The 15,466-nt window shown below is 43.5% G+C and overlaps 1 protein-coding gene across 4 annotated transcripts in view; it reads right to left on the reverse strand.

Moving 5' to 3' along the window:
- EBF1 (EBF transcription factor 1) overlaps positions 1 to 15,466 on the reverse strand; it is a 391,814-nt gene that overhangs the window by 14,234 nt on the left and 362,114 nt on the right. For all 4 annotated transcript variants that reach the window (XM_059699069.1, XM_059699068.1, XM_059699067.1 and 1 more), the window contains exons 12-14: positions 2,218 to 2,283; positions 1,127 to 1,304; positions 392 to 571 (exon numbers count right to left, since the gene is read on the reverse strand). In XM_059699069.1, coding sequence (XP_059555052.1) covers positions 392 to 571; positions 1,127 to 1,304; positions 2,218 to 2,283 — 424 coding nt within the window. The remainder of the gene's footprint in view (positions 1 to 391; positions 572 to 1,126; positions 1,305 to 2,217; positions 2,284 to 15,466) is intronic.

The raw sequence follows: 15,466 nt of genomic DNA on the forward strand, positions 1-15,466 counted from the left end.
CTGATGGCATTCATTCTTGTATCAAAGTCTCACAACAGCTCTCTGGGATGGAGGCTAGTTCCCCTCCATTTTACAGACCAAAAAACTGAGACTTGGAGGGGAGATCAGCTTCCCCGGGGCCACCAGTTAGTGACCCGTCTCCATCTGATCCCAGGCTTGGGTTCTCGCTATAATAGCATACTGCTGCTTTGGGTTGCAGCAAAGTTCCGATGGTTAGGGCGGTTCTGGGGGAAGAAAGGGGAGGCAGATGTGTCTAATGGAAACAGTGCTGCCCCCAGCATCACCTGGGTCAATGTCGGGCTGGCAGGGCACTGCCCAGAGAGCTGCACCGTGGGCCACACAGCACAATGCTGAATTCCCTGCAGAAGACAGGACACACATCTGTACTTACTGGCATAGGGCGAGTTGGCAGCCGAGCCGTTGAGGAAGGTCGGGGAGCCACCCAAATTGGACATGGCGGCTGTGCCGTATCCATTCATGCTCGTGGTGACGGAGTTATAGTTGGTCTGCTGGGGGGTGGTGCTCGGCACGTATCCGTGTGGTGAGACGCTGCTTGAGTTGCGGGTGAAACCTGAGGGGTGGGGACAAAACCAGGGGTGAGGGTGGCGTCCAGGTGGGTGGCAGTCCTGGAAGATGGGGCAGGGAATGGCTGTCCCCATGCCGTGCCCTGGAGGAAAGGGGTTGGTGATTCATGGGAGGGGCTGACGGTGCTGGCTCTGATTAAAAGGGGAAGCCAGCAAAGGCACATTTCTTAGGAGATCATAAATACTTAGCAGGGCCCTGAGAAGTGGCAATGCAGGGCCCATAAATCATCATTTTGGAGCAGAAATTAATCCCAATTTACAAGATGTACCCTGAAGTGAACAGGTTCCTATTCCCTGGTTTTGAACGCTGTGCTTTGGCCCCTCAGAACTTTAGTTCCCGCCCTCTTTGCAGTCTGTCACTCTTGGTTGATGGTGAGAAGTCTGGTGCAGCAGTGGCTCCAGGCAGCCCCTTCTACCAGCTTCCCTGACAAAATGCCACAATAGTGCCTGATACACACTGGCAAGGAATCTCCCCTTTTGGTTTGTAGCTTCAGGTTTGGAAGGGACAGGGGGACAGAGAAGAAGAGGAGCAGGCTCCTGACCCTGATTGGTGGCCTGCGAGGCCTCGGAGACATTCACGGCCAGTTGTCCACTGAAGGAATTCACGCCCATCATGCCCGCGTGGACGGAAGTGTTAGTGAGGGCTGGGAGCTGACTGTGGTTGCGGGGGACACTGTATAGGGCCTCTGCGATGTCAGCCGCTCTCTTCAGAATAATCTCCTGGAAAGAAAGAGGAGCACCCCCATTAGCTACCCCATCACACCCCAGTGACGCCACTGTCAGGGGCTCACTGTGGACCATGTTCCGGGCTTTCCATGGCTTCCCATGGATAATGGCATTAATTTCTGCACCCGTCCCTGCAAACCTTCAGGTTTACTCTCTTCGTCGTCACCCCCATATCACAAATGGGGGAACTCACCTATTTAAGGACAGAGTTGGGCTGCAGAGCCCTGTCTGTCTGACTTGGGAAGCCCATTATCGAAGCCTTCCCTCCATACACCTCACAGTCTATGACAGCACCCTGGGAACACACAGGAACGCGAGGTGATACACCACACACACACACTGCAGCCCCCTCTCCTGCTGAAGTTTAGGGCAGGTTGTAGACAACTCTCTGGGTCCCTGAGTATTAGTGGGACTGTGTCCCCTGCACGTTGACTCAGGTGGCACAAAAAGAGTGAATCATTTGTCCGACTCATACTAGCAACCTCATAGAAGGATGCGCTCTAGGAAATAGAGGAAGACAGTTACATTCAGATCTTGTTATACTTTTTAGGAGAAGAAATTAAATGCTTTTTTCCCCTCCTCAATTGGCTTGAAAACCCTAAGGAATAACATAAAGCAGCAGTAACTCTCTCCCTCCATCATGAAGTACATTCCCACAGAAGATTTCGTTTTAAACAGAATGCCTCTTCGGGTAAGGAAAATGATCATAGTAGAAAAGGCAATAAAAAATTTTACAAAAGAAGAGAGAAGAATTGAATGGCTTTGCAACGTGATGTGTCTGAATGGCTTAAACACTGAACTCGTGCAAGGGACTTTTATGGTTTCCATACGTTTCCATTACACCAAGGAACCTGAGACCTTACATTGAATGTGCAGCCCACATAGGTTGGAGGCCCCATTCGCTCACCTGGTTGTTGTGTGGCATCCCATACAGCGCTTCCACCAGGTCCGCAGCCCTCTTGAGTATGACTTCCTGTTGGGAGAGAAGCAGACACAGGCCGCTGAGTGAAAGCAGGTTGTCCTTATCCTGGCCACTCTCTGCCAAGGCACTGCTCTGAAGGCATTAGGTCCGGGAACCCCCGAATGGTGCTAAATCACCAATTTGTCCCTGTTCACATACACACTTAATCGAGTCAAAAGGTGAGCATCGTTGGTGCTGCAGGATAAAATACATCACTCGAGCGCCTGCCATAGGCACGATAAAGCGCTCATGTGTTTATTGCCGAATACAATTGCGAGGTCATTTACTGGATGACTACAATCGATGTCATTCAGTGCATGTTATGAATCCCTAAGATGCGTTTATTTTGCACTTAATTGCTTATTCCAGGCACCATGACCTTATCAGACAGGTCATTTTCGAGGGATTTCCAATCAATCTTCAGCTACTAGAAGCATGTAGCATTAAACTTCTTTATCTCCATTGTGTGGCACAATCCTGACATAAGGGGGTGACATAGTCAACCCACACTCCTCAGCCACGCACTGCTTGTCGAAGGCTCTCACCAAAGGGGTCTCCTGCCCCCCCAGGAGCTCCCTCTGCACGGGTTCTCACGAATGGCAGTGCCTCCTTCATAGTGATTCTTCTCTATTCCAGGATTGTTAGTATCTTCCCTATTTGTTCATTCATTCTCATCTGAGATCTATGCTCTGCTGTTTGCTCCCCTCCCCACTGAATAAAATATGTCTCCATCTTTTCATTTAGGTAGGCTTCCATATTTGGCTTGCGTGCTTGTTTCCAATAATATACGGCACTCCACAAAAGTGTGTGTAGTGGTATTTTTTGTTGTTGTTGTTCTAACCAAACGCAATCCTTCCCTCTTCATTTTGCCCTAATTTTTTTGCAGATTCATTTATACTGCAAAATGTGATACATGTAGAATGGAGGCTTATCAGAGAACCAAACCTAAAGGCATGCTTGGCTGTGAAGTGACTTGCAAAAAGACATGTTTACAATTTTTTGCTGTGGGTAAAAGTTTAAAAAAGAAGTCTAACTTTATTTTACACAATCATTTTCTGCATGGAGACGTAGTACTGCTCCATTTTCACACAATGGAGATACTGATCAGAAAATAGGGACATAATTGCATTCATTTTGCCGTCACCATAGCCTCTTCAAAAATTCTAGAACAAGTCTTGAAATGACAAGCTCTTAGATACATATTAGCATTTCTCAATGTTAAATTCTCCATAATATAAGATAAAATAGTTGTCATGCTGCAGTGACTACTATTATATATGCCCTAAATTCAAAAATGAGGGAGAGGGGTTTTCAGTTCCTTAATAAACATTTATGCTTGCCTTAAGCTGCTAGACCCCATTTACAAAAACAGTCCAGTTATTTTTCATAGCAGGAGTGAGAAGTATTATAGAATCAATGGGGTTTGAATCAATACATCTGAAATAATCCCTTTATGTTTCTAATGCAAGCGAGCAGCTAATTTATAGCCTTTTGTTTGCAGTATTGTCTGACCACAGCAGTTAATAATTCACCGCGCGATGGGCACGCTGAACCCTAGCCGCAGATCAAATTCAGCTCCACTGCTCTCTCTGTGGAACCTCGAGGCTTTCTCTGGCTCACAGGGAAGATGAAAACAAAACAAGGCCCAGATAGTTTACTTACTAAGATTTTACTTCTCTGGGTCTATGTTCACCTATTTCTTCAAATACATATTTATGCCAGAGTTTTGGGGTTGGCAGAGAAAGTATTTTTTTCTTTTCATTTTGAGAAAAAACAATACACGTCTCCTGTTTGTCAAGAGCAATAAGACGGGGAGTTAATACACTTGTGAGCACTGTCGTCGTTGAGGATTTCGAGCGGTGCTTCCTAATTTAGTTAATTGCACAGGACCAGGGAGGAGGGCGGTCAATATAAACCCCAAGATCTTTGAAGTTTTTGTGAACCTGAAAAAAAGGCCAACTACCCATGTGTGCTATATGTTTTAATCTCATGTATATTGTGTGATAAAGGTTTTCAGTGATTTAATCCACGTGGTTTTTTTCTTCATGTCAATACCTAGAGCTCTCCTCGCCATTAATCCTTTGAAAATGGAACGCCTGAATCTTGTTTCCTAAGGTTGACTCCTTCTTTGATCCATGAAGCTGGGCCACTCGTTGCAACCTGGCTCCCTGCTATGGGTGGGTCACCGGCCCCACACAGCTTCAGACCAGCCGCCTCGAGGAGGGTGAACCTGGGTTATCACTTCAGCGATGTCCTTAAATGATATCTCGCCCATTTCAAAACGTCCCCCACTGCGGCATCCACTGTGGGGTTCACAGGAGAGCCCACATCTTGGTACTGCTTTGCCCATGTGACTCAGCTTCTATTAGTTATTTCCACAAATGGGAAGGAGAAAGGAAACGTCCGGGTCCTCTATGAGTGAGTGCCACGGGCCTGCAAGGTGCTTGGATTTCGGTGACCAGAAAATTGCTCTCACCTCCATGTCATTACGCTCCCAGGGAACTAGCCCCCAAGCGTGTTTGTGTTGGGATCTAATATATTGCCTTTCAATCAGGGCTGAGAGCCCCTGAACACACCGACAGAACATGACGAGCAGGTCAGGAAAGCAATAAAGATTTTACAGAGCTGTCCAAGGTGCTAAATTTACTCAATAATGGGTTTGGCACCATAGTGTTAACCTCTCATTTACTACCAGTTTGAGGGACTAAATTGAAGTAGCTGACTTCATTTACCTTGAAATGTATATTTTATGACATTATGTAAGTAGATGGAAAGGGCACTGCCGTTTTAACAATTTAAAGGCTAGAGCCCGTTTAAGATGAAACTTGAATATTTATTGTATATTGCACTTAAAGTATATAGAATGTTAAAATGTATTGATTAAATTTGTAAAAGGCATTATAACAATGACAGGTAGTATAAAAGATGTATGCCTTTTAAAATCAAATTGATAGTATATGCTATCTTTTCTGTGGTCACAAGTGTAATTTTTTTGCAGTTTTATATGGTAATTGGAAAAATCTGTAATTTCACATTAGGAAATGATTGAGCCTGAGATGTGGGGGAGGGGGGAGAAATTTCCTATAAAGGGAAGAGCTGGATGTTTCATATCATCTTTTGTCTCTGAAATTGTTCCTCAAGTCTTAGTTTTGTGGCATTAGGAGGGAGCATGGAATAAGTATTCTTACACTCTAATGTGCAATTTTAATATTTCTGAGAAGAAAGAGCACTTGACTAGTACTAATAACTAATTTTTCAAGGCATTTATTTGTCAGGAGAGATTTCCTCTTCTTTTCATAATGTTTAAAACGTCTCCCTGCTTGCAGTTTAAAACGTGAGGGTAGAGATTAGATTCTTCCAGGATAATTAATCCTATCTTTGGATTTTTAAAAAATACCCCTTGGGGGAATGAAGAAGACCAGATCCTAAATATTGAAAAGCTTGGGAGTCTCCTTCCAGAGCTCATGGTCATGCTCAGATTCATCCCGAGTTGGACTATTTTCTTCTTTTCATGGCCTCGGATTTCTTCTCCATTAAAGAAACAGAAAATGTTTACTTCTTGAAAACAACAACTTTCCACTCATCTATTCCCTCTCACAATTAAAACCTGGTTGCACCCGTCTCGCTATGACCGTCAATTGATAATTGTATGAATGGGGGTCCGAAGAGAGAAAAAATTGATAAAAGTCAATCTATTTCGAGTTTGCAGACACACTGAGAAGGCAGAAGGGCAAATGGAGTCCCGAGAAATAGCCCAAGTGCAACTGTTCCGGGTTTTACTTGGGTCTGAAGCCCTTATCATAACAATGCGGAGTGGGGCACAGATACAGTGGGAAGGTTCCGCTGTGCTCCCTGCATTGCTACCCAATCCATCAGCACATATTTTTTTTTAGCTTCCTGTGGCCCCAGTGGTCACACACTGATGATGACTTGCTCTCCAGACCTTTCAGAGCATGCTGTCTTCCCAGAATCAAGGTACAGGGTTCTACTGGGATTACAAAAGATTCCCCCCAACAGTCTGCTCCTGCCCTCTCTATCCAATCTTATCACCCTGCACATATAAAGAACGGCTCACTACTCTAGTCCAGCTAGTCTTCCTCGCCTGGAAGTAAAATGTGGGGCTCCTTCCTCTCTCCACACCTTCACTCCTTCTGTCTCTCCTGTCAAATGCTGGCTTCAAGCTGCGAAAACTCCTTCCCGCCCTCTAAAGCAGTGGTTCTCAACCTGTGGGTCGCGACCCCTTTGGCGGTCGAACGACCCTTTCACAGGGGTCGCCTAAGACCATCCTGCATATCAGATATTTACATTATATTCATAACAGTAGCAACATGACAGTTATGAAGTAGCAACGAAAATAATTTTATGGTTGGGTCACAACATGAGGAACTGTATTTAAAGGGCCAGAAGGTTGAGAACCACTGCATGGTGATGGTGGTGGTGGTGGTATAACAATGACAAAAATAACGATGGTTTACTGAAAGTGGGACACTGACTCATTCAGAGAGCCTGTTAAGGTATTGTCCATATCACCATTTCACAGATAAAGAAACTGAGCCTCAGAGAGGTCAGCTAGCTTTCCCTGAGTTCACACAACTGATAAAGGAATGAGCAGGGATTCACGCCCAGGCCTGTTAGACATCAGAGCCTGAGCTTTTGAGAATTACATGATTCTCTCAGAATAAATCCCACATTCACTGTACCCCAGCTCCTAATCTTTCTCGCTCTTCTGAAAAATAGTGCTGACTACCACCCAGCACAGCAGTACAAGCATCATTCTGCTACAAGGGTCATTCTGCTCTACTCTTAAGTGTGTGAATGTTCGCTCTCCACACTAGGCTGTAGGTTCTTTAAGGCCAGTGATGTGTCTCAGTCTCCGTCTCTCAGCCTCTAGCACAATGTTTACCAAATCAGGGGCCCTGAGAAATTCTTGTTGAAGAGTTTATTCTAAGATAGTTACTGATTTTTAAAAGGGCATGCTTAATATACTTGATGAAATGGCAATGTTGCATATTTGGCATGGTTTATAAAAGCAGGAGACTTAAATTTGGTGCTCCATTGGGCTCCAGACTTTTCAATCTAATATATAAATTCCCAAAAGTTAAGTCTTGATCACTGCGGGGACTTTTTTTTATGTCCCTTCTTTGTTTGGATTTACTCTATGTCTCCTGCTGGCTTGTGCTTACATTTTGTGATTAATGTAATGAATCATGTTGGGTACAGACATTATCTCAAGTTATAGGCTCCTAACAACATGAGTTTGGTCTTGATGAACATTAGCCTTTTATTAACTGTCCTCTTAGGGCCTTAGAAATACTTGGGAATTTGCACTCTTGGGAAGCAGGCGTAGCATGTCTTATATGCAGACATGGTCAACTCATCCTTCCTTCTGTTTCCTGAGAGTAAAATCTCTGATGATTATTTACCCTCCATGGACAAGTGTGTGGCTGATAAGCTCATATTCACTGCCTACACTTAGCCTTCTAGGGAGAAGGGAAATATTGGCTAATTCTCTAATAGTGACCCATTTATAGACCCAATTCACTGTTCTGAGTAATTCAAACTCAGGTAAGCAGGGGAGATGGTCTGAATGACCCCTCATTCACAGCACATAGAAGCCAACTCACAAAGCCAGATGGACACCCATTTACCAACACAACATGCATTTCAAGTTTCAGAATCAGATTTGGAGACTCTGGGAACTCCCTCATAAAATAAGGTCCAGGGGTGCTTCCGTAACCCGGGAGGACAATCTGTGCTTGGCTTTCTGCCCCCTAGAGTGGGAAACGGTGTTTTGCAGGATGTAGAGGAAAACAGAAGCTAAACTACAAGCATCAAAGGCAAGGGGACGTGGGTGATTCCAGAGAAAGCAGCACAATACCTCCCTGACACGGCACGGTTTCCTGACACCCACTTGTCAACAATCTGCTTTGCCTTCGCAGGGGAGTCAGACATGGTGGGCACAGATACCAGCAGCATAAGAATGAAGTGAAGTGGCAAAAATCACTCCTGATTTAAAGGCGATACGCATCTATCGGTGAAACCAGCAGTGATTTCATGTGCCTCCTCACTCCAGAGTTGACTGGAGGGTCCAGTTGTGAGCAGTACATTCAGCTCACTTGCCCTTAAGTTCCAGCTCCTTCCCTGCTTGCTCCTGGAAGTCTGGGTGACACTACAGATTGGAAATCCCGAAAGCCAAAAATCGATGGGAATTGCCCATTCCCCACAGCGCTGGACGCACAGGGCAACAAATACTAGTTGTACTGAGAGGTATTTCTGTGGAGGGTGGTTTTATGTCCCCAACTTCCTTTGTGTTGATTCAGCCAAATGGAAAATTCCACCATGGTAGACTTTGCATTCTTAAAAATCATCTAATGAGGGCAGTGAGGGACAGAGTGAAACAAACCAAAATAATACTTGAGCACTGTTTAGTTTCTGATCCTCTGAGACATTCCTCAAATTTTTCATTTTTCTGGTAATATGAACTGGAAATGGAGCTTACCGCAGAGATCATTAGAAACCTTTACTGTCACGCTTTAAACTCTTTGCTCAGAAGCCCTGTGACTGAGAAGAGTCACTTACACTTAGCGTGGATATAATTAAACATGTTTCTGTTGAAAGGGGCATTCTCATTACAGCTAAGGACCACTTTAGAGTAAATTGAAATGGAAAGGAGGAGCATAGATGAGGCGTAGGTAGCAAGTGGTTATTCCTAGAGAGGCATAAAATGCCAAATGTGTAACAATTATATTTTACTGTCCTGCATTGTAAAGACTTCAGCGTATTTTATTATATAAGAAACGTTAGCTGAAACTTACAGAATATTCCCAAGCACACTCGTTGCCCATCGTATTGAAAGAAAAATAAAATCCAAACCTTAATCAAAATCTGCAGAAATTTCCAGAACAAAGGAATTAAATGTTCAGAGGGGTCTATGGCTATTGATACAAGAGGCATGGAAAGAATGCTGGTCTAGTCTAAAGTAAATGCAGTGGTCACTTCTCAACCTCCTTTCACCTTCAAGTTGATTTTATATTCAGGGTGGATGAGGGCCCTCTTACTTCTCAAACAGTTTATTATGGATCATCTGGCTGGAGGCGGTGCCTTTGTTAGATGTGGTACTGAAGAGTTCGGAACCACATGAAATTAAAGTAGGTTGTAAGCTAATGCAGCTCTGTCAATGTAAGACATGCTAACTTACATGACTGACTTTTACAGTGGAAAGAAAACGCCTGTTTTCAAAGCAGCTGTTATTGCCTCAATGGAAAAGAAAAAAAAATCAATGAGAGCGAAATGAACAAGAGATTTTGTCTGAGTTGCAGTTAATACCACTGAAGAGCTATGGATATTAAAAGGTCAACAAATAAATTAGCCAGAGTGTTATGAAATGAATGATTTGGCTTATAATTTTATTGAGTGAAAATTGTTCGCTGCCTATTAGACCAGGGAATTTTTATCTGGTGCCTCAATTACTGTTCCGTAAGCAATAATATAGTTGTAAGAGCTGTTGGTTCGATCGCGTGACCTCTGAGAAGCCGGCTAGGACAGCTGCCTTTACCGTGATGGATAACTGAGGGCGGCCTCCGCCAGGTGCCGGACCTCCCTTTCCTGCAAGGGGATCTCATAAAAGAAACATTACAGCTTGATTCATTTTACCAAAATGTGTGACTTTTCAAGTGTCAGCAGTTAAGGATAAATTGTGAAACCTGGTGTTCCTGAGAAGAGTTATGACAATGGCTTTCCCCCCGTCTTTTGGTCTCCTGGCATTCTCTTCGAAATGGTGTCATGGTAATTGGTGAATGGGAGCCTGGGGTGCTTCCTGCCACAAACACAGTGAAAAACGGTGTTTGCACCCCTGTGAACCTGACCGCTTGGAGGTAGAGAGCTGAACTTGGCCACCTCCGGCGGGCTCCTCTGATTCCAATCCGTTGTACCGGTTTCAGACCAATGCTCTGGGTTAGGTCCTGCTGAGTGGCCTTGGAAATCGGCTTTCTGATCAGGATAAAAGTCTCGGCTTAAAGAGAAGGCTACGGACAGAGGTGCCTTTCTCAGGGTAGGTTGTAAAGTCAGCACATGAAATAAAAACTGCCTAGACTCAAAATTACCCTTGAAAATCTTTTAAGTCGCCAAGGCCTGGGCTCTTAGAAACACAAAAGCCAAATATTAACTACTTCTGTTTCTCTTTGTCTTTTGGGGGTGGCTTCCCTTTCCTTAGGGTGGAAGAGGAGAAATATCTGGTTTGAAAGTAAAAGGGCCACTGAGTCAACTAAGAAATGTATTGTCACATGTACATAGGTGCATGTCTATGTGTGTGCGTGTGGCATGTGTACACAAGTGTACGTGTATGTGTTTACGTATATTTAAACTTGAGTAAGTGATCTGTGCATGCTGGAACTACGCTGTACTTTAAAGATATCTCAGGGAAGCATAAATATAGTTTGGGTTGTTTTTTGTTGTTGTTTTGTGTGGGTTTTTTTTTTTTCTTCTGATGTGTGTTTGTTTGTTTGTTTGTTTGTTTGCTTCTGACATTGTCGAACACCATCTGTTCTTATATGGACTTCCGGACAAATGTTTCTGAATGATGATTCATGGGCTTTACAGGTGGTCTTAACTATAATTGCAATGGAAGTGCACTGCCTGCAGACCACTGGGGCTCAGCCTCTATTACTCCAAGGCTTAAATGAAGTGTTACTCAAGGCTGAAAACAGTGAGCAAGTCTGAAGACCTCCTAGTATCTCTGTGTCTAACGGCTTCGGTCTTTAAGAGGAGGATACTAGATGGTTGGCAGGTAGAAGTAAGTTAGCCCCTTGTTCCTCTTGTGACTTCTTGAATTAATGAGCCGTTATATTCAATGTTCTTTTACATGGGGTGTGATATGAACTAGGTTAAACTTAGTTCCCCTCATCGAGATCTCAGTGCTAACAAAGACCTTGAAAGAGGTTCCAGAATTAAGCTATTGGAGTAATCTGTTGTTACAGGTCCCTATCACTCTGTAGCTAAGAAGTGAAAGAATGATGTCCAAGGTGCGTAGGTATGCACTTTACATCCCTGCTGCCACTTTCACCTGCTCAGGCAACCTTACCATAGTCTATGTTACCACCTCCCTGTTTCCCCCTGGCCAAGTGGAGGGATACTTTTTTAAAGACTGGTTTGCAAAATGGCTTTTTGTTTTCTCCTTAAAATTCCCTTTTCTTAATTCTAGGAGGCAGGACTTAGGAGCTGGCTCTGGAGTCCAATAGAGTTGGCTCAAACCCACGCCCTGCCCTGTAATCGCTTCCTGGTCTGCAGAGCAGAGTTAATACCTGCACTGGCTCAGCACATGCACTGAGAATAACACCGATAACCCCCACTTAGCTTCCAGGGGACTTGGACAAATTTCATGCATTTTTTTGAGTCAACGTATGTTATCCACTCTGAGTGCTATTTGAAACCTTATTTGCAAAATACTGCGAAAGATTCTGAATGGACTAACGGTGAGGAAGGCTGGTAAGATAGAAAACCTCCATTTACCAGCTGCGTAAGCTTGAGCAGGTTACTTGTCCTTTCTGTGTCCCAGTGTCCTCATCTTTAAAATGGGCGTGATACCATAGGAGTACTGCGCTTTTTAACTAAAGCTAAATCTCCCTCTTCAGAAAAATGATATATGCATGCGAGTGTGTGTGCATACTCATCACACACACACACACACACACACACACACACACACACCTCTATATAGGGTGTCCCCCAAAATCTGAATAATTATAAAGACAGTGTTGATTAAAATACATTTCATTTTCAAAATTGAGCTATCAGCTGTTAAAATGTGCATACATTTTGGGGACACCCTGTATAATTCCAGGGGTATAGTGATCCAGGTTACACTCAGTTGATGAAAAGAATCAGTTGGGGATACTAAGTCCCTAAACTATGTATATTATCACAGTGGGTAAATGGAATCTGCCCACACGTTTTCTGGCAGATAGAGAGGAGAGATGCAGAAAATATACTGTTCCATAGTTTGTGTTTTTGACAAGAGAATGCAGAGACAAATTTTTTTTGAAATCATACTCAAGCGTGCTTTGTCTGACAGTCTATTCAATAAATGGTGTTGAGAAAATTGGACCGATACATGCAAAAAAATGAAACTAGACCACCTTCTTACGCCATATACAAGAATAAACTCAAAACAGACTAAAGAGTTAAATGTAAGACTCAAAACCATAAAAATCCTAGAAGAAAACATAGGTAGTAAAATCTCAGACATTTCTCTTAGCAATATGCTTTTCTGATATATCTCCTCAGGGAAGGCAAACAAAAGAAAAAATAAACACATGGAACTACATCAAACTAAAACATTTTTGCCCAGCAAAGGAAACCATCAACAAAATGAAAAGACAACCCACTGAATGCAAGAAGAGACTCACCAATGACACATCCTATAAGGGGTTAATATCCAAAATCTATAAAGAACTCATACAACTCAATACCAAAAAACAAACAGTCCAACTAAAAATGGGCAGAAGACCTCAATAGACACTTCTCCCAAGAAGACATACCAATGGCCAAAAGACATATGAAAAGATGCTGAGTGTCCCTAATTATCAGAGAAATGCAAATTAAAACTATAATGAGGTATCACTTCACATTTATCAGAAAGGCTGTTGTCAATAAATCAACAAACAAGTACTGAAGAGGATTTGCACTGTTAGTGGGAATGCAGACTGGTGCAGCCATTGTGTGAAAAGCAGTATGAAGTTTCCTCAGAAAATTAAAAATGGAACTGCCTTATCACCCAGCAATTCTACCTCTGGGTGTATACCACAGAAACCCAAAACATTGATTCTAAAGAATATATGCATCCATACATTCATCATAGCATTATGTACTACTAGAGGCCTGATGCACGAAATTCATGTACAGGTAGGGTCCCTAGGCCTGGCCAGCGATCAGGGCCAATCTGCCAGGCGATCGGCGGGCAGGGTGATTGGGGGGGGCACTGGCACCCACCTTGGCTGGTGGCCTGGCGCCACCCACTCACCAGCCTCGACCAGGGGCAGCTTCTGCATTGAGCGTCTGCCTCTTGGTGATCAGTGCTCATCATAACAACCAATTGTTCTGCTGGTCGGTTGGTTTGCATATTTGGGTTTTATTATATAGGATACCCAACATATGGAGGCAATGCAAGTCCCCACCTATAGATCTATATATATAAAAACCTAAGCAACCAGCCAACCAGTCAGTAGCTATGATGCACACTGACAACCAAGGGGCAGACGCTCAACACAGGAGTGGAAAGCACAGGCATGGAAACATGGAACAGACTGATGAATCTCAGAGGGAAGGGGAGAGGGCAGGAAGAGATTAACCAAAGACTTATATGCATATTAGAGGCCCGGTGCATGGATTCGTGCACTGGTGGGGTCCATTGGCCTGGCTTGTGGGGATCAGGCTGAAACCGGCTCTCTGACATCCCCTGAGGGGTCTTGAATTGCAAGAGGGTGCAGGTCAGGCCAAGGGACCTCTAGTATGTAGGTAAAAAAAAAAAAAAAAAAAAAAGAATGTTGTACATATATACAATGGAATACTACTCGACCATAAAAAAGAATGAAACCTTACCATTTCCAACAACATGGGCGGACTTAGAGAGTATTATGCTAAGTGAAATAAGTCAGACCGAGAAAGACATATGACTTCACTTCTATGTGGAATCTAAAGAACAAATTAAGCAAAACAGAAACAGACTCATAGATGCAGAGAACAAACTGATAGGGTTGCCGGGGGGTGGGGGGAGACAGTTCAGAAAAGTACAGATTAGTAGTTACAAAATTGTCATAAGGGGGATGTAATAATGTACAGCATTGGGAATATAGTCAATAATATTGAAATAACTATGAATGGGGCCAGGTAGGTGCTTGAATTATCAAGGGTGGGGATCACTTTGTAGAGTATATGACTGTCTGACCACTATGCTGTACACCTGAAACTAATATAAAATAATATCGAATATCAACTGTAATGGAAAAATAAAGAAATAAAAAATGTTTTGTCTAAGAAGTATTGTAACCTATGATTTGCTTTTGCGTCTGTATTTTTTGTTTGAGTCACTTTAGTCCCTGGATATAATATTAATAGAGTTTCTTCAAATTAAAAAATAACTGAGTTAATAAGATGAGAGAGTGTCATGGTGTGGACGATAAAGATGTAGGGATTTTCTTTATCCTTTTCTGAAACCCTTAGTCACCCTCTTTTCTGCTAACAGGCGATGAGGTTATGCAAAGAGTTCGTATTTGTATTTTCACTGATGCAACTGTGGCTTCTGAATCACTGATAGTCTTTGCATAAAGACTAGAACAATAACAGCATAATTACAATACAATGTATACAGCGGGCTCCCGGTTCCTTTTGCCCCAGCTCTGTATTTATGATAAATCACCAAACACAAACGCTCTTTAGGGAGGGCGGTTTTGGGTCTCCTCTCTCCATTGAGCAAAAACAGTGTCTGCAACTAGAGTCTAAATTTCAATTCTGCAAGTGTACAGTCGAACTGCATAATATTTGGCTCGACGCAGTGCACCACCGAGCCACTAAATGGCTGATTTACTAAATTATTATTAGATGAGCCCTTGCTGTTCCAAATGAAAGTGCAGTCACTGTCTTCCTTCATGGTGTGTTCAAATTGTTCTGTGTTTAAATATTCAGCATGAGGCTAATGTGAGCCGATGAACTGAGACTATAAACATTCACTTTCAATACAGACAGAGCGACAAGGATGCAACCTATCGAGGGGCTGTGGAGGCGAGAATGATTTATATGGAAGGATGCTGCTGCCTGCCTCCATTACTTTAGGGTACTCTTAATTAGCACGGTGTTGGAAATGACTGATTCCCACGTACAGGAAGAGCAGGGTCTCGGGGGCTGAGGTTTTTGTCCAGGGCCAATGAAAGAAGTTTCCAGGAGGATTTGAGGCCCATGCTGTTCAGGCCTTGGGTTCTCTTCAGGCTGCACCACACCAGCCAGGCATCGTGTCTGCCAGAAGAACTAGGGTTCTGACAATCAGTCCTTTTTAGACCCACGCAACGGGTCTACAGTCCCTCCTCACTGCCGTCCATCCCTCTGCCACCCACCTCCCTTACAATCCCCACCCACTGCAGGGCTGTCCGCTGCACCTCCCCTGCTTCCTTACTGACACCTGCTGGAATGAAGAACAGCCCTGTAC

Source organism: Myotis daubentonii, chromosome 5 (genome assembly GCF_963259705.1).
Source record: "Myotis daubentonii chromosome 5, mMyoDau2.1, whole genome shotgun sequence".
NCBI classification, from domain to species: Eukaryota; Metazoa; Chordata; class Mammalia; order Chiroptera; family Vespertilionidae; genus Myotis; species Myotis daubentonii.